General features: G+C 34.1%; 2 protein-coding genes and 1 long non-coding RNA gene across 4 annotated transcripts; 2 read left to right on the top strand and 1 right to left on the bottom strand.

The window, feature by feature from the left end:
• Window positions 1-1426: 1426 nt before the first annotated feature.
• Window positions 1427-2513, top strand: LOC136205185 (uncharacterized). The gene is made up of 2 exons (XR_010675853.1): window positions 1427-1736; window positions 2231-2513. It is a non-coding gene; the product is annotated as an uncharacterized lncRNA (long non-coding RNA).
• A 4331-nt stretch (window positions 2514-6844) lies between these two features.
• Window positions 6845-9126, top strand: LOC136205405 (pentatricopeptide repeat-containing protein At1g12300, mitochondrial-like). The gene has a single exon (XM_065995978.1). It carries the CDS (start codon window positions 6890-6892, stop codon window positions 8537-8539), a length of 1650 nt encoding a protein of 549 aa, XP_065852050.1. The 5' UTR covers window positions 6845-6889; the 3' UTR covers window positions 8540-9126.
• A 2270-nt stretch (window positions 9127-11396) lies between these two features.
• LOC136206477 (aladin) lies at window positions 11397-19786 on the bottom strand. 2 transcript variants are annotated; one of them, XM_065997539.1, is made up of 14 exons: window positions 19628-19786; window positions 19481-19536; window positions 19200-19376; window positions 18094-18208; window positions 17907-18003; window positions 17601-17780; window positions 17241-17299; window positions 14908-14995; window positions 14746-14821; window positions 14234-14333; window positions 13372-13423; window positions 12306-12443; window positions 12077-12164; window positions 11397-11856 (listed from the first exon to the last, which is right to left on the bottom strand). In XM_065997539.1, the coding sequence occupies exons 1-14, from the start codon at window positions 19683-19685 to the stop codon at window positions 11803-11805; spliced, it is 1338 nt and encodes a 445-aa protein (XP_065853611.1). In that variant the 5' UTR covers window positions 19686-19786; the 3' UTR covers window positions 11397-11802. The 2 variants fall into 2 exon arrangements, 1 of the variants encoding a protein (XP_065853611.1); XR_010676286.1 differs by lacking the exon at window positions 11397-11856 and having other exon boundaries at window positions 13376-13423.
• Between the last annotated feature and the right edge of the window lie 6375 nt (window positions 19787-26161).

Raw genomic sequence — 26161 nt, 5'->3', positions numbered from 1 at the left:
TGTATTTTATTTACTGTCACGAGAAAGTTTCAAACAGTTAAATTAAGTAAATAATGAATATTTTTTTGTCATCAGACTTTCATGTCAGACGTAAAACTCAATTATTTTTAGTGTAGTTGTCATATCATTATTCAGGTGATTTTCTATGTCTGAAATGATCGATTACTTTATTGAAACAAAAAAAAAATAACTTTTAAAGCTAATTTTAAATTTCACTGACCACTGACCATGGTGCAATTAACTCTACGGTTGAGTCACCCTCATAAATAGTGTTATACGTAGTTGAAGATAAAAGGTTAAGGGTTAGCGATTCGAACAAAAAATTATGTAAAAATTATATTTTTATTCACATTTAACCTTATACATATATCACAATATTAATAAAAGTTATATTAATGATAATCTTCATGATATTTTGAAATATCAAATTAATAAATTTAATATAACCTTATTAAAATTATAAAAAAAATATACTTTTTAAACTAAATAGTTATTATTTTTATTAATATTACTAATATGTAATATAATACTCACTCCGTTTCATATTACGTGTCTTTCTAGAGATTTTATTTATTTAATAATACATGTCATTTTAATATGATCAATACACATTAAGTCATTTTCTTTCTGCTATGAAACGTGGGTTTATAGAAAGTAATTAGAATAATGGATTTATTATAAGATAAATAAATAGTGGAATCAATAAATAATAGGCATCAAAGTTTTTTTAGGCAACTCTCAAGAAAGACATGTAATATGAAAATATATAATAAAATATGTACTTTATCATTCAATTGAAATTATACAATTTATTGGATTTTTAAGTTTTATTTACATGTATTTAAAGTTTAAATGCTAATTAAAATTTATTAATATTGAAAAAATAAAATAATTTTTTTAAGATATTTATTGAAATATATAAAAAAAACTTAAAACTTAAAACTTAAATAATATTTTAATTATTTAATTTATAAAATTATTATATATTTTTGAATGGTTAATAATAATTATAACTAAAATGGTGATATAGGGCGTTTGTAGATTTTAAAGGTTTAAAGTTCAAATCTTACCTTTCCTTTTATAATAAAAAAAAAAAAAAAAAAATCTTACCTTTACTAATTAGTAGTTCAAATCTTAACTTAACAAGTAAAAATTGATATTATGGATAAATTAGTACTTAACAAATTGTTAGGTATTGAAAACTATTGTATTTGAAATACTTTGTCAAATATTGTGAAACTATAAAATTGAATTGATATATAAATTTTGATTTGGAGTAAAATAATAATAGGTACTAACTTTACAGACTTAATTGTATATTAAGACTACTTTATGGGTTAAATGTTAATTTACTCTTAAACTTATCATCAAATGAGCAATTTTTATGGGGGTTCAGAGATGGGATGTGTAAAGCTGGAAGGTTCAGAGATATTTTCTATGCTTTTTGTTGGAGGGCTGCAGCCTGTTGTTCAAACATATAATATAATATAATGATTGATGGACTTTGCAAAGAAGGGCTACTAGATGAAGCATATAATTTGTTCAGTAAAATGAAAGAAAATCGATGTTCAGCCGATAGTATCTCTTACAACGTGATTATTCATGGATTTCTACGACACAAAGGGAATAAAGTAGCTTTGATAGTGGATCTGTCATGCAAGAATGATATCATTCTGAAAAATTTGTAACTCCATACTAAAGGATCATTTTTCTCCTGCTCCTATAGTGAATCAAAGGTGCAATTCGTTTCTCTTATTTCAAGTTTTCTTCTGCTCCTATGATGAATATGTCTTTGATTGTTTTCTTTTAATTCTTATGTTGTTGTGTCTTATTTTGATGTCATATAATTGTAAATCAATAATTCCCTGAGGAACTGGAACACTATGTCAAGCATAAAAGAGAGAGTAAATCCTTTAATACGTGAACCGGAACCATCTGCTCTGTTTTATGTTTTCCATCTAATGCAACATGTTCTTCCTTGATAGACATTCTTTGACACAGACCTAATGTGCTCGGTTTTACTCAACATCTAGCTTTCTAATAATTGGGTTCCAGTGGGTAAAAATGTAAAGCTTTCTATATCGTCTAGGGATGTTCTGATTATATGGGTAATAATATCTATTTTTTCAGATTGTGAACTTTGATAATTATGCAAAAGAGTTGGAGTTGGTAGAAGTAATTATAATATCTATGCAGATAACTTCTGATGAAGAAGCTTTTGTCTTACTAGGTAATTGAACAGGAGATTCAAGGTAAACATTGGGGGAGGCACATTCGGAATTTGCATTTTGCTTTCTTGATGATGCGGTTCAACTTGTTGGAAATCTCATCAGAAGATTCTCTGCTAGGGTTTTCATATGAGTGATCAGATTTGTTTCTGTAAACTATTTAGTCCGTATACTATAATGTTGGCTTGTTATTCGTTTCTTTGTGGATATCAGGTTATACACTAGTATATAAAAACACTTAGTGAGTTTGGTACATTTTAGAGACATGATGAATTAATTTGCTAATGTTGATTTTTTATTTCTGACACTTGTGTTTGTATCTGATTTTTCACCTAGTTTGAGTTTCGGAATTAAAAAGTGGTATGAATCAAAGTTGGAGTACAATTTTCATGATTTTAAGAAGACTATTCAATGCACCCTCAATAGAAACAGCAGTCCAAGAAGTATTTCACATTGGCTTAAAACGGACAGCACTGGTCCCTGTCTGAACTTGCTGTGAAAAGAAAATGCAATTGGCTTCAGGCTGTCTAAACTGATTAGTTATACCGTATGTACACATTGTTGTTGTGTCTTATTTTGACAATACATTTGAAATTCTGTTCTCTGAATCACAGGTTCAACCGAAATCTCTGATATTGAAGCATAAAAGAGGACAGTGAATCCTCCAATACATGAAGCGTTTTCTCTGTTTTTGGTTTGGCATCCTCTTAATACAACATACTCTTCTTCCTTGAGTATATAAGTTGGTTTAGGTTAGATTGAGTATTATAAATACTTCGTTACGTAAACCTAATTTGTAATCCGATTTTCGCCTTCTAATAAATACTATTCTCCTTCTGTCCGTGGACTAACCAACACAACGTTGGTGAACCACGTAAATCTGTATTTCGATTTGTTTGTTTATTTATCTTTTGTTAATTCCGCACAACATACTCTTTTTCCTTGAGTATATGTAGACTATAAGATTCTTTTATGCAGAGCACACATTTCTTGAGGTTTGATATGATTCATTTATACTTGAACCTGTATTTGTTATGCTTTTATTTATTTAGTTTGATAGCATGTATGTATGTATTGCTAATTTTTTTTATAGTACCAGCTATTTCTCTTAATAGGAGAGTCAGTTAAACAGCAAACATTTGTTCTAATTCTAATGGTTTGGAATCGAAAAGTCCACTTGTTTTAGTTTGGAATGTCACTAGAAAACTCGTAACACTGACTAGTTGTCATAATTGATTGCAGCTTTTTGTCAGTAGAAAACCCGTAAACCGAGTATCCACCTATAACCGAGTATTTCATTTCAAAATGATGAAGATTTGTGTAGAATTAGATTCAGTAATGGTAGCATCACAAACTGTATGAAATGATCTATCCCTTTCAATATTACAAACCAAAATTGGAGTATGATCATTCAATTTAGTGAACCTCAAACAAAATTAAGGATAGATAGGACTCCAAGCATGTCTGTTTTCTTTGAAAAAAAATAATAATAAATAGATAAATTTTATAGTTTAATTAGATCTAATATGTTGCACGGTCTACATAATACTTCTCTAACAATTGATGAGCTCAACCTTTTCTTGTATTGAGTAATCGTGATGGGAATCTCAACTCGAGAAACTTCACTGTTTGAAGTCATGTATTGGAAAAACTTCAAATCTCCTTTTTATTTTTATTTTTTAATTTCCAATGTTTTCTTCTCTTAAACACATGACAAGTAATGTATAATTTAAGAATAGCCAATAAATAAAATCAATTACAAGAAAAAAGAAAAAAGAATATTAGGATGACAATGTCTTGAACAACTCTCTTTGATCATGCTGTTCCTTTCCTGCTTCAAATGAAATCACCATTTCAGTATTCTCAACTTTCTCAACTTTTCCATTTCCATTTCACATTTCAAAACATAGCAATTTCCCTAATCATCACAATTTCTGTTTACTCATAAACCTGCATTTCACTCTCTCTCTTTTTGTCCCCATTTCCATTTCACATTTCAAAACCTTCTATTTCAACCATGCTAAAAAGGAGCAGCAGCTGCAGCACCATACGCCTTCTCTCTTTCTTTTCATCTCATCAGGTAATGCCTTTTTCTCTTCTTCATACTCCTTATTCCACCCCTCCAACTGCAAACCCAATTAAAACCTTTCATGATGCCATGGCTTCCTTCAATCATATGCTTCTTATGAATCCACCTCCTATTATTCAATTTAACAAATTGTTATCTGCATTAGTTAAAATGAAACATTTCCAGACTGTCCTTTCTTTCTCTAACCATATGGAGTTTGTGGGAATTTCTCATGATGCTTATACTGCTTCTATTGTCATTAATTGCTTCTGCCATTTACACCGAGTCGATTTTGGGTTCTCTGTATTGGGGAAAATGTTTAAACTTGGATTGTAGCCTGACATTGTAACCTTTAATACTCTTATTAATGGGCTTTGTAAACAGGGAAACCTTGTTGAAGCAGTAAACTGTTTTGATAATATAGTTGCATTAGGATATCAACCTGATGTACATACTTATAATGTGATTGTCAATCCTCTATCTAAAATGGGAAAATTCAACGTGCTATTTGGTTTGCTTGAGAAAATGGTTGAGAGCTAATGTGGTGACATACAATTCTATAATCGATAGTCTTTGCAAGTATGGTCCCCTTAAGGAAGCATTTCACTTATTTTCAAAGATTAGAAGCGAAGGAATTTTACGTAATGTTGTTACCTACAATTCTTTAATTCAATGTTTATACTATTCGGATCAGTGGGGGAAAGCTTCTATGTTGTTCAATGAAATGTTGGATCAGAACATAACACCAACTATAATTACCTTCAGCATCTTAGTTGATGAATTTGGTAAAGAAAGAATGGTGGATAGGGCTCGATCTGTGGTTGGAATGGCCATTCAAATGGGTATGGAGCCTAATGTTATTACTTACAACTCATTGATAGATGGATGTTGTTTAGATAGGCAAATGCATCAAGTTAGGAAAATTTTGAATGTGATGATGAGAAAGGGTTGCGATCTTAATGTTCGAACTTATAGCATATTGATCCATTGGTATTGTAAATGGAGAATGATGGATGATGCAGAACAACTTTTTGATGAAATGCTTTGTAGAGGTTTAACTCCTAACAACTATACTTATAATGCTCTTATACTTGGCTTATGCCATACAAGAAGGCATGGGGAAGCTATGAAGTTTTTCAAAAACTTATATGCTCGTGGTTATCTTCCCGATATAGTAGGATACTCAACTTTGTTACACAGCTTTTGTGAACTTAAATTTTTTGATGTTGTCGTAGACCTACTACATGAAATGAAAAGGTACAAGTTGAAGCGTAACATAGTTGTATATGGTATTCTAATGGATGGGATGTGCAAAGCTGGGAGGTTGAAAGATGCAAAGAAATTATTTTCCATGCTTTGTATTGAAGGGTTGCAACCTGGTGTTTATACATATACTATAATAATTGATGGACTTTGTAGAGAAGGTCTATTAGATGAAGCATATAATATGTTTAGGAAAATGGAAGAAAATGGATGTTCACAAGATAGTTGTTCTTATAATGTTATTATTCATGGATTTCTACGGCACAAGAATTTCTCCATGGGAATAGAGCTCATAATTGAAATGCATGAACAAGGCTTTTCTGCGAATAACACCACAGTAGCTTTGGTAGTAGATCTGTCATACAAGAAAGTTATCAATATGGAAAATTTGTAAATCTATCCTAAAGATTGTTTCTGTTGCGTCTAGAGTGAATCAAAGGTAAAGTTCATTTCTCTTATTTCAACTTTTCTGGTGCTATCGGTTGATTGCTTTTCTAGTCCACCATGAGAGAAAACTTCAAAGTTATAAAAGGGTCGGAACTCTAAAAATGATAGCGGGAATCAAACTCAAATAGAGTGCTGCAATAGTTGTTTGCTTACCGTTGAGAGGTAAATTATATCAATGGTCACGAAAGTTTAAGATCCGTTTTTTAAAAAGTTATTGTATTTCATTGTGTTTTAATAAAATATATTGAACTTTTCTTTTATTTTAATAAAGTAATTCCACTAAAGTGTACACCAAGTAAAAATGATCGGTCAAGCCAGTCAATATGCCAAATCATCAATTTTTAATTCATATTTTTAATGAAAATGAGACACACTCATCTTCTTCAACCTTATATCTTCATCCTTGTTTTCTCTCTCCTCCATTTTTATCAAATATCATTTTTATCTCTAACTTTCATCTCTGTCATTTTCACTTTCTCCCTCTAACTCTCCTCTCTCTCTCTCTAACACATTCAAATGAACTTGAGTTTCGGACTCAGTGTTTGATTTACCATATAATATCTTCATGTTGTAGATCGTGACGCATACGTGGCTGTCACGTGTCGTTCCGATCACAAATTTAACTTCACTAATGATGATGTGTCAAACACGTTATCAGTCTAATGTGTTATTATCAATAAAATGGTCGCTGTGATCTATTTGAAATAATACTTAAAGTTGGGTGATTTTATTAAAACAAATTGAAGTTTAGTGAACATTTTGAAATAATCATATAAATTAAGTGACCAATGATGCATTTAACCCTGGTTCACTCTTTCTCACTCAGCATCTCCATTTCTCAAATCACACTCTTCAATTTCCTAACCCTAAACTTAAACCCACGATGCTAAGGACCAGCGGCAGCAGCAGCAGACGCCTTCTCTCTGCGTTTTCATCTCATCTGGTAATGACTTTTTCTGCTAATTCATTTTCTCTTCTTCATACTCCTTATTCCACCTCTGCAATAAAAACCTTTCATCATCTCATTTCTTCCTTCAATCACATGCTTCGTTTGAATTCACCTCCTTCTGTTATTCAATTTAACAAATTATTATCTGCACTAGTTAAATTGAACCATTTCCAGACTGTCCTTTCTTTGTCTAAGCAGATGGAATCTGCGGGTATTAGACCTGATGTCTATACTACTTCTATTGTCATTAATTTCTTTTGCCATTTAGACCGAGTCGATTTTGGGTTCTCTGTTTTGGGGAAAATGTTCAAACTTGGTTTAGAGCCTAGCATAGTAACCTTTACTACTCTGATTAATGGGTTATGTAAACAGGGAAACCTTGTTGAAGCAGTAAACTGTTTTGACAAGATGGTTGCCTTAGGATGTCAATCTGATGTACAGACTTATAATGTGATTGTCAATTGTCTATCTAAAATGGGCAAATTCAATGTGGCATTTAGTTTGCTTGACAAAATGGTTGAGAGGGGTTGTCAGCCTAATGTGGTCACATACAGTTGTGTAATTGATAGCCTTTGCAAGTATGGTCTCCTTAAGGAAGCATTTCACCTGTTCTCAAGGATTACAAGTAAAGGAATTTTACCCGACGTTGTTACCTACAGTTCTTTAATTCAATGTTTATGCTATTCGGATCAGTGGGGGAAAGCTTCTATGTTGTTCAATGAAATGTTGGATCAAAACATAGCACCTATAATTACCTTCAACATTTTGGTTGATGAATTTGGTAAAGAAGGAATGGTGGATAAGGCTCTATCTGTGGTTGGAACAATCATTCACAGTGGTATGGAACCCAATGTTATTACTTACAACTCATTGATAGATGGATGTTGTCTGGATATGCAAATGAATCAAGCTAGGAATGTTTTTAATGTGATGATCATAAAGGGTTGTAATCCTAATGTTCAAACATATAACATATTGATTCATTGGTATTGTAAATGGAGAATGATAGATGAGGCAGAACAACTTTTTGATGAAATGCTTTGTAGAGGTTTAACTCCTACCAACTATACTTATAATGCTCTTATACGTGGCTTATGCTATACAAGAAGTCCTGGGGAAGCTATGAAGTTTTTCAAAGACTTGTGTGCTCGTGATTATCTTCCAGATATAGTAGGATACTCAACTTTGTTACACGGCTTTTGTGAACTTCAAAATTTTGATGTTGTCGTAGACCTACTACATGAAATGAAAAGGTACAAGTTGAAGCGTAACATAGTTGTATATGGTATTCTAATGGATGGGATGTGCAAAGCTGGGAGGTTGAAAGATGCAAAGAAATTATTTTCCATGCTTTCTGTTGAAGGGTTGCAACCCGATGTTACAATTTATAATATAATGATTGGTGGACTTTGCAAAGAAGGTCTATTAGATGAAGCATATCAAGTGCTCATGAAAATGAAAGAAAATGGGTACTCACCAAATAGTATCTCTTACAACGTGATTATTCATGGATTTCTATGGCATAAGAATTTGTCGAAGGGGATAGAGCTCATAAGTGAAAGAACAAGGCTTTTCTGCAGATAACACCACAGTAGCTTTGGTAGTGGATCTGTCATGTAAGAAAGATATCATTATGGAAAATTTGTAAGTCTATCCTAAAGATTGTTTTTCTGTTGGTCCTAGAGTGAATCAAAGGTTGAGTTCATTTCTCTTATTTCAACTTTTCTGGTGCTATCGGTTGATTGCTTTTCTGGTGCTCCTATGATGTTGAATATGCCTTTGATTGATTGTTTCCTTTTAACTATTGTGTTCTTGTTTCTTTTAATGGATTATTGATGATTAGTCATACGAATTGATGTTGTGTTATTTTGATGGCATATAGTTGTACAAAATGAAACAAATCTAGAAATCTCTCACAAGCTCTGATATTGAAGCATAAAAGAGGATAGTGAATCCTGTAATACATGAAGCAGAAGCATTTGGTCTGTTTTTGGTTTGGCATGTAATACAACATACTCTTCTTCCTTGAGTATATGTATGTAGACTACAAGATTCTTTTATGCAACCAAAAAAGTAAAGATTTGGTATGCTATGCACAGCTTAAATCTCTTGAGGTTTATTGTACATTAATTGATGTGGTTTGATATGATTCTTTTATGCATTTATTTTGAACATGTACTCATGGTTTTATTTATTGAAATGAACAACAGTTTCAAGTTCCTATTCCTTACTCAAAGTAATTCTAACTTTTAAGGGCTGGAAATCAAAATGCAGACTTGTTTTAGATTGGAATATCACTAGGAAAACTGGTAACTCAATCATAGACTTGGCGCAACGGTAAACGTTGTTGTCGTATGACCAAGAGGTCACGGGTTCGAGTCTTAGGAGCGGCCTCTTGCCAAATAAATTGGCAAGGGAAGGCTTGCCCCCAGTACACCCTTGTGGTGGGATCCTTCCCCGGACCCTCGCTCAGCGGGGACACGTAGTGCACCGGGCCGCCTTTTTTTTTTTTTTGTAGGACTCTTGTTATTATCTATTAATTTACTAATTATTTTGTAATATTCTTTCATGACACTTATTTCTTTTTATTAAACAAAATTAGAAATTAAGATGATTCAAGAATGTGGGGAAGACATAGGAAAGACATAAAAATTAAGATGATTCAATGAATTCTGTTGGCAGTCATAGTTTGCAGACAGTTTGTGTAATGATGGTTTATACAGGAGCAACAGTTTTGAGTTCCTATTAGGTAATTCCAGAGATTAGGGTTCTCTCTTAATGAGCCTCAATTAAACAGTAAATGTAGGTTCTAAGGGCAAGAAATCGAAATGCGGGCTTGTTTTAGATTAGAATGCCACGAGAAAACCCGTAACTCAATCACATACTTTGGATGGTAACACTAATTAGTTATCATAACTGCTGTAACCTATGAGGTTTTATATTAGTTTTTTTCTTTTCTTTTTTGTTTGTCGGGTCCATTGTACCTTATCCACTGAAGTTATGTACAGTGCAGATGGCGAAAGGTCATGTTATCTTCTTTTCAGATCACTTGTTTTTCACAGAAACATGTTATTATGTTTTTGTATGTATGCTGTAAATGAGATGTATACTTTTACATTGCAGATGATGTTGAACATATCCCAGAAAGCTGAATATTTTTTAGGATCCATTATTCCCATATCAACTCAAAACTATGTAGTTTTTATATATTATCTCAAAACTATCCTAGTTTTTAAAATAAATTCAAGGGTAAAGTTTAAATAAAACCTCATGTGGTTTCACTAATTTTCAGATAAAGGACTGGTTTACTTTTTGTCAAAACGGGGATTGAGGTTTTTAACTTTAACAAAATAAGGACTTTTTCAATTCATACTATTAAAATCATCTTTGACGACTTTAAAAATGACATATTTTAAGAACTACTAATATTCTATGCAACTTTAATTCTTCAACTTTTCTTCAACTTTTTTATTTTGAGATTGTTTAGATGATGTTTGGTAAATAGAGAAAAAGTTAATGTTTAGAGAGAGAAAGTTCCAAAAAAGATGATTTTAGAAAATTGAAAATGTAGTTCCATAGAAAATATGACATTGAACAACTTTAATTCTTGAAAATTTTCATTTTTAGGTCGTTATAGATGGTTTTAATAGCATTAATCCAAGTTTGAAACCAAAAGTAAACTAGAGTCCTTTATCTGAAAATTAGTAAAACCACAGGGGTTTTATTTGAACTTTACCCTAAATTCAATGACACTCAAACAAGAAAGCTTGCTCAAATAAATAATAAAATTAAATCTACATGCTATATAAATTATAATTCTTAGGGGAGTTTGGTTTAAATTTCAGAATCGGAATGAGAATGTTACGGAATCAGAATCGAAATCATAATTTTATAATTATGCTTGGTTTAATCCGGAATCGCGAATTTAATAATAATAAAACAATTTAACTTAAAAAAAATGTTAAAGAGAATTGCATAGAAAAAATAACTGCAACTTAAAAAAATTCAATTAAAATAATCAATTATTTGCAACTATTTTCAAAGCATAGTTAAACAATCAGTTATTGGAAATGTATTTCTTATAAAAAAAAATTCAATTATGTGCAAACAGTTTAATAAATAGGAGTGGAATCGTGGGTGACATTTTTTTTAATAATTAATATTTTAATTATTAATAGATCAGGCGCAGAATCAGTTATAATTGATGGGTCAGGAGGTCGGAATCATGATTCCCATTCGTTTGGAATAAAATTTGTATACCATACATTTTTTTATTCAAACAAACACTAGGAATGGAGAAGAACCATTCCCATTCCCGAGTAAAAAAATCAGTTAACCAAACACTTCCTTAGTGATTTTATACCTAAAAGAACTGACAACTTTCTTTGGACCTCAATTTAACAGTTAAAAATTGAATTTAAAAAAAAAAAAAACTGAAATATGCAGCAAAGGAATTAGGGCTTAATTTCTCACATGATAACACAATTTATAGAGAATCCGCTTGCTGTTAAACACAATTACTGCTTTTATTACATTTATATCATATATATTCATCTAAAACATACAGATTACATATCATGAGTATGACTACAATCTTTTCTGAGCTTAAGAAAGAGTTTCAAGACAATTTCTCTGCATTTTCATACTAGTAATTGCACCAGCCGCTGACCTGAGCTTTTAGCGACAAGGATGAAAACTTCTCTCCTTGCGGAGAAGGCAAGATGATAATGTGAATTTAACATTGAAGGCGCTTGAAACATGTTTCTCCATCAAAAGTTGCAAATCCCTTTCAACTATTGCAATTGAATTCATTACGGCAACTGGGAGACGAACCGAAGTAACCTACCTCAACTTGAATGAAAAAGGAGAGGATAGGTACAGCAAAATCCACTGCTCCAACACTGCACAAAAAAAAAGAAATGTTCTGACTAGCAATTATTTTACGGGGCTACAAATACACACAAAGACATGTGCGAATTTACTGTCACAGTCTGTTTCAGTTAAGTTTATAATATCAGAACATCTGAGGCAGTAGGCTAATAGTAAGAAAGCATCACAAAGCATAAATGAGTATCTAGAAACAGAAGCCAAAGATGTACGTAACGGAATTAGAAAGCTTACAACAGACAGCAATGGTCCCTGTCGGAACTTGCTATGAAATGAAAATGCAATTGGCTTTGTGCTGTCTCCTGGTCCTCTAATAAACCCACTGATAAATACCGTAGCAACTCAAAATTATATACTGGCCAAAGATGAAAAAAGAAAAAGAACCAACGTCCCAAAAAACGGGAACTAAAGGAATACAATAGCTGAAGATGAAATTAAAATGATATTTGATGAATTAACTGACATTAGGGATGCAGAAATTAGGGGTGTTCTTCTAGCATCATATACAGCAATGAGACCCTTGTAAGCATCATACCCTCCTTTGTAAGATATAGCTAATCTTTCACCCGAACCATCCCAGGCTACCTTCTCAATCCCTTGACTGCAGAGGAAAACATGTGAAAATAACAGTTTTCGGAGCATCACTTCGTCCGAATCACTTATGACTAGAACATTAAGAGGTAAATTTATCATACTAAATTAGTAAAAAAAAATTAAAAAAAAATTATTTATTTTATACATAGTTCAAGGAACCTTGAGAACCTTTTATTTATATGTGAAAATAATTCTACCAAATCCTATATTCAACTAAGGTGAACCAAATCCTTTTATTTTAGGTAGGTACTCAAAATGTTGTTGTGAAGTCCTGAAGAAAAATTGTGAGGTAAATTGAGAACATTGTAAAAATTCAATACATTTGGTCATGAATGCAAAGTTGAAAGGATTAAGGGTCAAATTTGTCCATAAAGTTGCTGGGAAGATGAATTTTACCCTTGTCGTACAAAATACCCAATTTTGGCTCCATGGTAGAAACTTTAACTCAATTTTACCCTTTTCTAAGTAAATGCCCAAACAAATTAGCGAGATGACTCTTTTAGGTCAAAACTGAGCTAGAATTTCTACCACGGGGAAAAATGAGTTATTTTGCACGTGAAAGGAAAAATTGTGCTTCGCCAATGACCATAGAGTCAAATTTGACCTTATCCCAAGTAGCAAATATAGATTGAAAGAAATCAAAAGTCACTAAAACAATGTTGAGTGGTTGACAATGGACTGTGTCATCATAAACCAAAAGTTTTGGAGAACCACAATTGAAAAAGTAGATAGAAAAGAATTCTAAGTCATGTTTCTATGATTGAGGGTTGAGCCGCAGAGCATAAAAAATCCAAGACAATATGGCAATATCCACCACTTAAGTACCTCAAAGCACAATGTCAGGAACCACCCGATACCTACTTCTTGTGTAAATACCATCAAAACTATTATAATGGAAAAACTAGATAGTGCCATATAAGTAGTCTTATCTATACCTGCCTGTCAATGATATGATCTCGGGCAAATCAACTGGCAATAGGTGGGCGTCTGCAGGAATTAGGAAACTTCAGTCATTTATAAGCATTTAAAAATATAGAATTCATGGACATATAAAAAACCAATCATATCAAGGGTTTCAAATTGAAACCAATAGTGACAACATATAGACATACTAGTGACAAAATTTCCTCTCCTTTCAGATTTCAACTAATCTATTCTCCTGAAGATATTTCAGCAAAAAAAATGAAAACGAAAATCTGCTTTTAGGAAGACCTTGGTTGCATAAGAATTTTCTTTATGAGATTCTCCAAATAAAAAATATAAACCTCACTTTTTCGGGTCTTCAAAGTCAGGATATATCATAAGAACTGCATTTAGATTACTATCTTAATTTATATGCACAGCTTCTCTGCCTGGAAAACTTTTGGCTTTTTAAAAGCTTTAACAGATCAAGAAAGCAATTTAACCATTTGAATGCAATGCCATGATTTGTTGCGTGAATCTTACATGTAGACGGTGCTCCATCGCTTTTACTTTTATCAACATAAATTTTCTTATGGTGAAAGCATAACTTCGGAGTTCTATTATATTTCTCAAACTATTGGATTGACAATGATTATTTGCATACTAACCACTACTAAAATATACTCAACTCCCAACGTTTAAAAAAGAAAAAAAAAACCTGCATATTCTCAACAAAAATGTTAACCATGGATTAACTAAGTAAAATTTCAGAGGATTTTGGATGGTCTTTTATCAATCTTTTAGATGTAAGTTGTAACTTAAAATAAGACATTTTTCTTGTATGGGAAGAACAGACAAATCACATGGAATAACTTGAACATCAAGCTTGCATACCTAAAGATGGAGGCTTTGATGCAAAATGAACAGATGCCAGTGTTGGAGATCCAGAAAAGGCAATTAGTATCATACGTCCATCAGGATCCCATGTTGCTCCCTGATAAGAAAAGATCAATTACTGATGTAACTAAATTTTTTAAACAACATTTAAAACATCAAAGGTAAATTAATTAAACACATTTTGGAGCAAGTCTTGATAAGGGAGAGAATATCTCAAATTTTCATTCACAATAAAGCTCAAACTTTTCATTCCTCCTGAAACACTAGAAGGGAGTAAAAAGAGTTTAATACAACATTCATAACAGTTAAATTGGAAAAAGAATTTATAAGTCCAAGGAAGCTAGATCAAATTCCTTAATTACAACATTCATAAAAGTTAAATAAAATAAGAAACTAGGAAGCAGATTTGTACTAAAGAACTCAATACCTCCATGATCTTTAATCAAAAGAGTTATAACCATAAATTCAGAAAGCATCTATGTTTGTTGCAAGTAACTTAGTATATTTACCGTGATAAAACCATTTGTTGAAGACCATGGTTCAGATGTCCATGTGTTTGTCTCCCAAAGATAAAATGTTCCATCACTTAAAAAAAAGCATGCTTGTCAGTCTGTCTTAACAATTAGGACTAATGCTTTATCTAGAATCAAACAAATAAGTAATGGCCATACAATTTTGCTGAGAAAAAGTAATCTCCTGTAGGTGACCATCTGAGCATTGATATGCCCCCCAAACCCCGACGAATAGGTGTTCCAACTCCTATAAATTATAAAATCAAGATAGATCAGTGCAAGAAATAGAGAACTAGAATTCTATATATAATATACATAAAAAAATCCATTCATTTAGGCAAAGAGAACAAACTAAAAACCTAGTATATACACACATATATATAATTTCTGGTCCAAGCTTGCTTATGCAACTAGTCAGCTCTCGTATATATAACAGAATAAGAAAAATAACAGAATCTAGCTCATCAACCAACAACTCTGAAGCACGGACACGCCATAGACCCAACGTATCGTGTGTCGGATACGTATCCGATACGGAAACGCCTGGGACGCGGTGTCGGGGCCGTTTCCGTAATATCGGAAAGTTGGACACGCGTATCAGTGAAGGATACGCGTGTCCCAGAAAAAAAAAAAAAAAAAAAAAAAAAAAAAACAAGCGACTGGAGATTGGATTATGGATTCTTGCATTCCTCTTCCTACTCAAATTTCTAAGTGTTTTCCAAACTTTTAATCTCTTTCTCTGTTTTGCTTGGAGATTGGATTATGGATTCAGAAAGCAAAGGAAGTTCGAATTCTAGGTTTTTAGTGTTAAGGAGGAAAGCTTTTATTATGTTTAGTTAAGAGTTTTATAATTTCGTTTATATGTATTTATTTAGTTATATTACAAAAAGTCATATATAAAAATATATTTTTAATATTTATAAATGTGCCCCAATATTTTTAATATTTACACGTGTCCCCCACGTATCCGTGTCCTGTGTTTTATAGAAATGACGTTTCCCGTATCCGTGTCGGATACCGTATCCGTATCCGTGTCCGGGCAACATAGACCAACAATAATATTTTATCTTGTATAAATTTCCAGGTATCAAAATCCCATTGCCATGTGGCAAAAAGGTCCAGAATACAAGCTGTTGTACTGAACCAAATGATTTTACAAAGCATATTACAAAATAACAGTGGAACTTCCCATTCAGTGCAGGAACTCTTTGTTCAACAGCAAGATAGTTTTCCATAAAGCTTTCTAATAAAGATTCATACAAGAGCAGGAAAAAGGTTTTATATGGTATCATAGCATTGTAATGGTTATATATTTTTTCTTCTTAAATGTTTGCTCTAAATGATATGGAAAACTCTTCCAGTTTCATAGTAAACAACATTGATATACAAACACTCTCACAATAATTAACTGTAGAATTCAGCCTAAATAACCATTTAATGATATTTAAGAATGTTCAAGACATGGACCATGCAATAACAAACAAAAAACTGTCTATTAAACCCATCATAAATTTAAAATATAATATCAATGTGATGTCAACTAATGGGAAAAAAATAGTGGTATAGAGTCATGTTTTCTAATGCATTATCTAATTCACTTGTTCGCACAAAAGGTTATATGAAGATTTGAAAATGGTACAAAATACAAAGTTCAAAGGAAACTTTAGAATAGTTTCAAATATCACAGAATGTAATAAGCAAAGAACCATGATTTATATAACTATGATAAAAATGATATGGGAAGAGCTTCAGATAGACTGTCATTAGAGAGTAGCTTTGTGTGTGTGAGAAAGAGAGAGAGACAAACCAGGCAAGAGATAGATTCTTTCTCTCAATCTATAAATGCAAATCATTACTAATATGACAAAAGAACACTCCTAGACAATTATCCATTAAGAAGTAACCAGTATTTTACACATTGCCCATTGTTCAAAACCCTGATTCTAGACAGCCACTCACAGACAGGCTACTTTCTTATCCACTTTATCTTCTTTAGAGAGACAATAAGATTTAACGCCAAACCGCTTCTTACATTCTATGTACCTTACATCTTCTATTAATTTTCCATCTAGCTTGTTCTTTCACAAATCCATACCAACAATCTACATTAAGCCAAACACCTAAAAAAATAATAATACAGTCCGGATTCTAGTCTTGTGCATTCCTCATAATATCGACAATATTTTAAGATAAAATGACAAACCTTTGCTAAAAGTGGATAAAATATCCTTAAGAAATAATCAAACATTTGAATGATCCCATAGAAAGCCATACAAGTGGCACGAGGTCAAGAAGGTAAAATACGGCCCCTATAATTACCAGAAACATGTCATGTAATGTTCATATACAAACGTACATTATAAATCCATATCTATGGCACAAATAAAGCACACGCGAAGGCAAGTCTAAGGATAATGACACTTTTTTTCAACTTGAAAAGTTAAAGTAGGTGATTTTTAACGACACTTGAAGATTTGACATGGGCTACTTACCTTGTGCAGCATCCCATATGGTGAATGAAGAGCTTTCATATGAACCGGATGCCAAGTATGTGAAGCCACGTCAAGGAAATATAATACAACACCCAAAATAAACCCAAGAAGAGATCCCCACATCAATGCTTATGGAAAAATATAGAGTACTGAAGATTAGCTGAGCAGCTATAAAGATCTGAAGATTATAAAAGAAACCTCTCCCATTACATTTTCTATGCAAGGCAGCCACTTAAATGTGACAAAAGATAGGTAAATATGAGAACTCATATGACATGATAGCTTAGATGGATTAAAACTATTCCAACTCATGAAAGAAATGTTAGAAACAATCAAATTTCACATATGCATTAAGGATATCTTCCATCAGGACTCCAAGAAAGTGCACTTATTTGTTCTTCATTGTCACTTTGGAGAAAATCCACTAGAGTCCATCGAGCTCCAGAGCCTCTAGAAAGAGTTCCCAAGGATAAAGCAGCACCAGATCTCACAGATGCAGCATTTCCAGGATACGAAGCTGCCCAGATGCAGATCCCACCCCTGAATTCAGTTCCATTCCACCCACCATGAGAGATAGAAAGAGATTGCATGAGCTTCGGAGTTACAATATATTCCCAAAATTATGAAATAAATTATTAAAATAAAAGTAACATTTTCGATACTTACTTGCAAGCTACAGAAAGTGACTTTCCGCCATTTGGCCTAAACTCTAGAACTTTAACATCTCTTTGGGATTCACAAGTTAATATACATGCATCCTTTGCTTCAGTTGAAAAAGGTCAAATGTAATGGTTTGAAAAACAAAGTGATGCTAAATTACTGGAATCACATATTTAGGTATCAAGGGACAAACCTGAATCTTCATAATCACGAACTGTGACCTGATCTGGGCCAGAAATAAATGCAATAATATGTTTATGTTGGTGCCAGCTTACCCCTTTAAAATCAACTTCTGGCAGCAAGTTTACCTACAAGATTCCATATGTAGGAAAAGCAGAAGGACAAAACATCAATCGCATGGTTCCTCTCAATTATATGCTGCTAAGATAGAATGTTATCTCCATAAAAATTAGTAAAACAAAATTATCCTCCAGAACAGTTCAAGAATTGTAATTAGTCATGTCCAGGAAGTGCAAGAATCGAGATCACAACTCTATAATAATTTTTGTCCCATCCACAGTTAAAAATATATATGCATTGATGCCCACATGCATGAAATGTAGCAATATAATATAATTTAATTCCTCCATAGTGAAAACTGCCTTCAAGACAGAAACCTAACAGTAAAGCAAGTAATCTCTACCTAAACTCATCACTTTTAACTGAATATTACACAACTTTTTTGCAATTTCACAAAAACATATTTCATTTGAACACCAATCCTTCATTTTGTTTCTTTTTTGCACGCAATACTAAGTAGTGTGAAAACTTCTTTTCAAACAGAAAAGACAAGGACTGAAAATACACTAATAGATGATCCAATGGTATGATTACGATGGAATTGTTATGAGGATAAAACTAAGCTCATCTCAACTAACCCTTATTTCAGTTAATACCAATCAAGTTAGGACAAATAATATTAATTACTTGAAATGGAAGCAGCATATAGGGCTCATTGCAAACATTACTTATTCAAGTAAAACAATTAGTCTCACTAAGGCATTAGAGTGCAGTCATCTTCTAACTTGTTCGGTTATTGAAAAATTTGGTGGGAAAAGGGAAGGGCTTACCATTTCCCTTGTGGAAGACAAAATAATAAAATTATTGTCTCATCATTGTGAAAAAAATATTAATTGGAAAACCAAAACTAAATTTCTATCCCCTTCCCTTCCCATTTATTATTTAATTTCTTAACAAATTGAATAAATATTTCATCTTCCACCCTCCTCATTAACCTTATATCTTCACTAAAATCAATTACAAGAATAAATAATAAAGAAGTTAGAAGGTATAGCTCACATGATTAGGATGGAAAATGCGACTGATATAATCACTAGCAAAGCTCTGCAATGTTTTCAACAACCCATAACTCTCAGTACCCTCTCCATGAGGCCTTCCTTGATCATGCGTTTCCTGCTTTTCACCGGTAGGAGATAATAGATCCGCTTGAAATGAAATGGGGCTGAACACCATTCCCTAATTATCACAAATTCCCCATATCAACAATAAAAACAACAACCAGCATGTCTTACATTGATCAATGGTAAACAAAGTAAAGAAAAGAGAAGAGAAGAAAAAACCAGAATTTTGCCATAAGTGTCGTGAGCTCGATCGTCCGAGAGACTCTCAGCTGTAACTGCAGAGTTCAGTGAAGTGTAAGAGAACAGTTTTCAGGATAAACGAGAAGCACAAAACCGTGGAATTGTTCAAGGATATAGAATTCATACTTAGATCTCGATTGATTTCACAGATAGTGACTGAATCAGGCGGAGGAAACGAAGGCATATTGAAGAGAAAGGAGAAGATGAATTATGCGGTGGAGTTGGGGGTTTAGGGTTTTGTTCCTTCGCCCAAATCTAGTTCCCGCTATTCCCTTTTTTGAGTATTTGTAAACGTGGCAGTTCGGTCTTTTAGATTTTTTTTTTTTAATATTGTGTTCTAAAAATATGAGATAAGTAGGGGTGGCAACGGGGCGGGACGGGGACGGTTTTGCATTCCCCATTCCGCCCTCAATATTTTCGGGAGCGGTTTTGGGGAATCCCCAAAATAATATTTGGGGATTTTTTGGCACCCACACTCGCCCGCACGGTTCTCCACGGATTTTGGGGAATCCCCAATCCCCCAAATAAAATTTAAAAAATTCCCCAAATTTAAAATTCACTACGTGTTACTGGTATAAAATATCAGTTTAGAACAACAATAAAACGAAATCATAAAATATAACTTTAGATTAACAATAAAATAAAATCAAAGTACTGATATAATAAAAAAACTTAGCATTCAGTATCAGTACTAATATAATAAAGAAACTCAGCATTCAGTACTGATATATCTAAATACATGTGATATACCAAGAATAGCAATAATCCAAAATTGATATACCAAGAGCACCAATAAAATTAAATTAAATTGTTGTATGTAGTATTAGTTAACTTATCACAATGCTGATTATTTTTTAATCACATTTAAATACTAATTATCTTAGATATATATAATATTTTATTTTATTGTACGGGGATTTTGCGGGGATTTTACGGACAGTTTTTCGGGGACGGTTTGCGGATCCATGCGGTTCGGGGATAGTAATATCCACCCCCGCCCAATTTTAATGTTCGGGGCTAAAATTTCCCCCGCCCCCAGCCCAGCACCCAAAATTTTTGGTTTTTCCCCGACTTTATCGGTTCGGATCCCCACGGTTTTCGGTTTATCCCCGCTCCATTGTCACCCCTAGAGATAAGCATGGTTGTCAAAACCGGACTGATCAAACAACCGGAAAAGACAAAGGGTTAAGGGTTTGAGGTTTAATCGGAATCCAATCAGGGTTCAATCGATATTCAAAAATCATGTGCAAATTATATTTTTATTCATATTTAATCTTATAACACGGTTTCAAAAAAAAAATCTTATAATATAGTATAATATTAACTATATTCATAAAAATTATACTAATATAATAACATTTATTTAGTATTAAAACATGGTATCAAATTAATAAATTTAACATAATAAATAAATATAAAAACTAAAGAAAATATATATATTTAAAATTAATAGTGATTATTTTTTATTAATAACTAACGTGTAAATATGCTAATAGGAGATGTATTTTATAATTCAATTTAAATTTATATTTATTAGATTTTTAAAATTTATTTGCATATATTTAAAATCTAAATGCTAATTAAACGGTATTAATATTGAGAAAATATAATAATTTTTTAATGATATTTATCTAAATAGAAAAAAATAATACTAAATTATATTTTAATTATTTAAGTTATAACATTATTATCTATTTTTAAATAATTAATAATAAACATAAGTGAAATGGTAGTGTACTGGTGAGTATTAGGGTTTATCTTAAATAGTTAATAATAGACATAAGTGAAATGGTAGTGTAGTGGTGAGTATTAGAGTTTATAGACTAAAGGTTCAAGGTTCAAATCATATTTTTGTCAAAATTTATATATATATTTTTTTAAGTAAACATGTCTAAAAGCAAACCAGAGGGTCTGAACGGTTTTCAAGGATTTAACAACCAGACCACCTACGAAAAAAAATTGTGAAAATAGGTAAAAACATGAAATATAGAAAACTGAAAAAAAAAAACGTTTTTTTTCGTTTTTTTGCGAGTTTTCCATTTTTCTCGTTTTCATATTTTTTTGTTTTTCACGTCTTTTTTAATGTTTTTCGTCTTTTTACCTTTTTCACTATTTTTTATCGTTTTTACGATTTTTTGGTTTTTCCATTTTTCATGTGTGTTACGTTTTTCCCGTTATATGCATTTTTAGTGCTTTTCATGTGTTTGTAGTTTATGTGTTTTCATGTTTTTTCCTTTTAATGTTTTCAAAGTTTATGCTTTTTCCGATTTTTTTTCTTGTTTTTCAAGTTTTTAGCATTTTCCACATTTTTACGTCTTTTTCTGCTTTTCTTGTTCTTTTTTATTTTTCTCGTTTTTCATATTTTTCACTCTTTTCTTTTTCTATGTTTTTCATATTTTTTCGTGTTTTCTTGTTTTTTATGTTAAAAAATCTCGTTTTCACCTTTTATGTTTTTCCATTTTGCATGTTTTTTTAAAATAAAATTTACATTTTTCCTGTTTTCACATTTTTTTTCATTTTCACTTTTTCCATGCATTTCTCTAGTTTCCACGTTTTTTTTATGCTTTTCACATTTTCTTGCTTTTTTCACTTTTTTACTTTTTTCATTTTTACTGTTTTCTCTCATTTTTCTTTTTCTTATTTGTTATATGGGTTATAGTTGGGTCGAACATATGAGAAAAAAAAGCGAATGAAAGAGTTGGAACTGAAGAAAATGGTTTGGAAATAGTAAAACATTTTACTCAATTTCTTATATTTTTCCTATTGACTAACATAATATTCTCCTAAGAAAACAAACACCATAAAATCAAGAAAAAAAATTACTACATAATTTTTTCGGCAAACAAATGGGGTCTTAGTCATAAGCAAATAAATTTGTCAATCCAGTTTGATTTTATAGGTTAATTAATATAGTATTATATGTTGAGTGTAAATAATAATAATAATAATAATAATAAGTTCACGTTGGCATTGATACTCCAAGGTTAGCCGCACGTTCTCGTTAATCAGCCGCTGCCGCCGGCGATGCGCCGCCATGACACCCTCCCTTGAAGACTTTGCTATTGCTCACTTGTTCTCACGAGCCAGGTTTGAGAAAGTCGCGGAAGCCCTACAATTCACCGTAGAGGATCAGAACCTCCCGCCTCCTAAATCCAATCCAGGTACATCTAGAACTTTTGCCTCTATGGTTAATGAGTTACGGGCTTCACCTATGATTCCGGAATCGGATCGAACTTTGATCTCCGAAGAGGGAGGTTTTAAAGCTGTCAAAGTTTAACAAACAGTTTATACTGAAAGACTCCTTCTATGTAAGCACTCTGTCATTGGCCGTGTGACCCTGTCGAAGGGCGAAACTGCTTGGAAACACCAGGACCTGAAACGCAAGCTGAATCTTATCTGGGGAATAACAGTTGAATGGCGTCTAATCTCTCTCGGGAAGGGATTTTACAACATAATTATGCCATCTGCAGAGGATTTACACACAGTTTGGGGCAAGGCGCAATCTTTCTCAGGCCTGGTATCATGAGATTCACGTCTTGGTCGCCTGGATTTAACCCGGATTCGCACAGGTCGACATCTGCTCAGGTCTGGGTCCGTTTCTATAACCTTCCCTAGGAGTTTTGGGACAAACGGATTATGGCCAGCATTGCCCCGTGTTGTAAGAGTCCCTCTGCGGTTCGACAGAAACACTGTGGAAGGTGAATTTGGTCATTTTGCAAGAGTACTGATAGATGTTGATCTTTCTAAGACCTTACAGCACAAGGTTCGGGTTGACACAGATACTCAGATGCACTGGGTTCTCTTGGAGTATGAAAGACTGCTGGATCTTTGTTCTATCTGCAATTCGATGGGTCACTCCACAGCCAACTGCAAAAGAAATCCCAAACGGGAAATCGTAAAACCAAGCCACCAGAGAACGGGGAAGCACCAAGCCCAGGCACATGGGTCGAAGCCTCAGCATTCGGCTGAACAGCAACCTGAAACAGGCAGTAAAGGGAAATCCACGTGGTGGGCTGACTGTAGTGCGTCGGGGGGCGATTCTGAGACTGACTACGATGCCCCTCAGCCTTTAGCGCTTCAACTATTCAAGAGCACTGAGGCGAAAAGGTCAGATGAAGAAACTCTCAAGGACTCATGGAACTTTATGAATTTTGTTAATCCGGTTCCATTCTTGCCCAGATGATAAGGATCGCTCTTGTATCACAGTCAGAAGGAAGAAGAAAAGCAAGAGCAAAGCTACTCTTCAACCTACAGAGGCCCATTCTCAGCGGCATAGCCGCCTGCCTTTGATACCCCAATGATTGTGCTCTTCTGGAATTGCAGGGGCCTCGGGAACCCCCGCACACAAAGAGCATTGAAGCTATTATGCCAGACACATAGTCCTGACTTATTGGGCATTGTTGAACCCATGGTTCCTTTCTCCACTATACCTGAGCGCTTCTGGTCCTCGCTTGGCCTACAGTTTATTACTTAGAATGAAACTGTTAACTTGTGGATCTTTTACCGTTCTAATGCTTCTGCAGGGATTACTTCTCTTCACTCTCATGCGCAGCATGTGACTTTACAGGTGGCTTCTAACTCCTCAGTGCATTTGATTACTTTTGTCTATGGTAAAAACTCTACACTTCAGAGACGGGATTTATGGTCTGATCTCTGCCAAATTCGAACTACAAACAGTTCACCTTGGCTTTGCTTGGGTGATTTTAACGCCATCACAGGGGCACACGAGAAGATTGGTGCCTCTCCTGCAGTGGGATCCTGCCACGACTTCCGAACCTTCATTAGCTCTTGCGATCTGCTAGATATTCAAACCGCAGGGTTCCAGTACACGTGGACGAATTGCCGTCGGGGCAATGCTCATGTTGACTGCCATCTTGATCGGGCCCTAGTAAGTGAGGACTTCCTAGACGGCTGGGATTCAGTTATCTGCTCGACTCTCACCCGTTACCATTCTGATCATCGGCCATTGCTACTCCACTGTAAATCTGGGGCTCCATGAATCGCGCACTTCTGTTTTCATGCAATGTGGTTAACGCATAATACACTCCGACAGGTTATTGCAAATCAGTGGGCTGCCTCGTCAATCTCCTTGCCTCCGGCTCAGGTTCTTTGTCACAAGCTCAGGCTTCTCCGCCCTATTCTACGGGAATGGAACAGAACGGTCTTTGGGAATGTAATCAATAACATTCAAGCCGCGGAAAGGCGTTTATCGGTTATTCAAAGCGGAATTAGTAAGGATGCATTAACAGAGGATCTACATCTTCAGGAAAAAGAAGCGTCGGAGGATCTTGACCTACAGTTACTTCGGCAGCAACAAATCTACCGGGAGAAGAGCAGAGTCCGCTGGCTGGCTGCGGGAGATAGAAACACTACTTTCTTCCACCGGGCAGCACAAATCCGGAAGTCACACTCCGGTATCACCTCCCTAATTGTTTCCGGTGATCAACCAACTTCTGAGCCTGACAGTATCGCCAATCATGTAATCAGCTACTATTCGAATCTCTTCAAGAACGACGTGGGTCCGGCTGATCTATCTGCAATTAGTTCTACCATCCCCCGTCTGGTTTCTGCTACAGACAATGACCTCCTGGTATCCAAGCCCTCCCCCGAGGACATCCGTCATACTGTCTTTAGCATGGATGCGGACAGCGCACCAGGGACTGATGGTTTCGATGGCCTGTTCTATCAAAAATTTTGGGACATCGTCGGCAATGACGTATGCAACATGGTTTAGTCTTTTTTTGAGACGGGTTGTATCTTCCCAGGGCTTAATTCTAACCTTAGCGCTTCTTCCTAAAACTGCGGAAGCTAATAGAATTGAAAATTTCAGGCCAATTGTGATGGGCAACTTCAGCTTTAAGATTATTTCTAAAATCCTAGCAGACCGTCTGGCTGGCATAGCCTCCCGCATTGTATCAGATAGCCAGTTTGGGTTTATTAAAGGCCGGAGCGTGCACCACTGTATTGTTGCTACCTCAGAAGGGGTAAATATGCTTGACAAACGTAGTTTTGGCGGTAAGATGGCTTTAAAGATTGATATCAGAAAGGCATTTGATACACTTGACTGGAATTTCTTGCTTGTGGTGCTATAAGCCTTTGGCTTCCCACTTTCCTTCAGGGATTGGATACTTAATATTTTGGCTTCTGCGAGAATCTCGATCATGATCGACGAGACTGCTAAAGGGTACTTCAGTTGTTCTAGAGGTGTTCGTCAAGGCGATCCTCTATCCCCTATTCTCTTCGGTATTGCAGAGGATTTCTTATCTCGTTGGTTCTCTAAGCTGGAAGTTGAGGGTCAGTATACAGCCATGCGATATTCGGGTGGTTCTGTGTTTCCTACTCACTTGTTATATGCTGAAGACATCCTCGTGTTTGGGAATGCAACCATGAGAAATATCAAGGTACTAAAAGAGGTTCTCCGCTTCTACGACAGCATTTCCGGCCAAGTTGTCAGCTGGGAGAAATCAACGATTTATTTTGGCCGTGGGGTCATCGGAACACGGGCTAACAGGCTTGCAAGTTACCTCGGGATCAGACAGGCCTCTCTACCATTCACTTATCTCGGGGTCCCTCTCTTCAGGGGCGCACCAAAGGCACGATACCTAAAACCAATCGCGGATAAATTCATGATGCATTTCAGCAAGTGGAAAGGTACAAGAC

The sequence above is a fragment of the Euphorbia lathyris genome, chromosome 9, assembly GCF_963576675.1.
Source record: "Euphorbia lathyris chromosome 9, ddEupLath1.1, whole genome shotgun sequence".
Classification (NCBI taxonomy): domain Eukaryota; kingdom Viridiplantae; phylum Streptophyta; class Magnoliopsida; order Malpighiales; family Euphorbiaceae; genus Euphorbia; species Euphorbia lathyris.
Note: the sequence above shows the minus strand (reverse complement) of the source record. Positions and strands in the feature narration are given on the sequence as shown.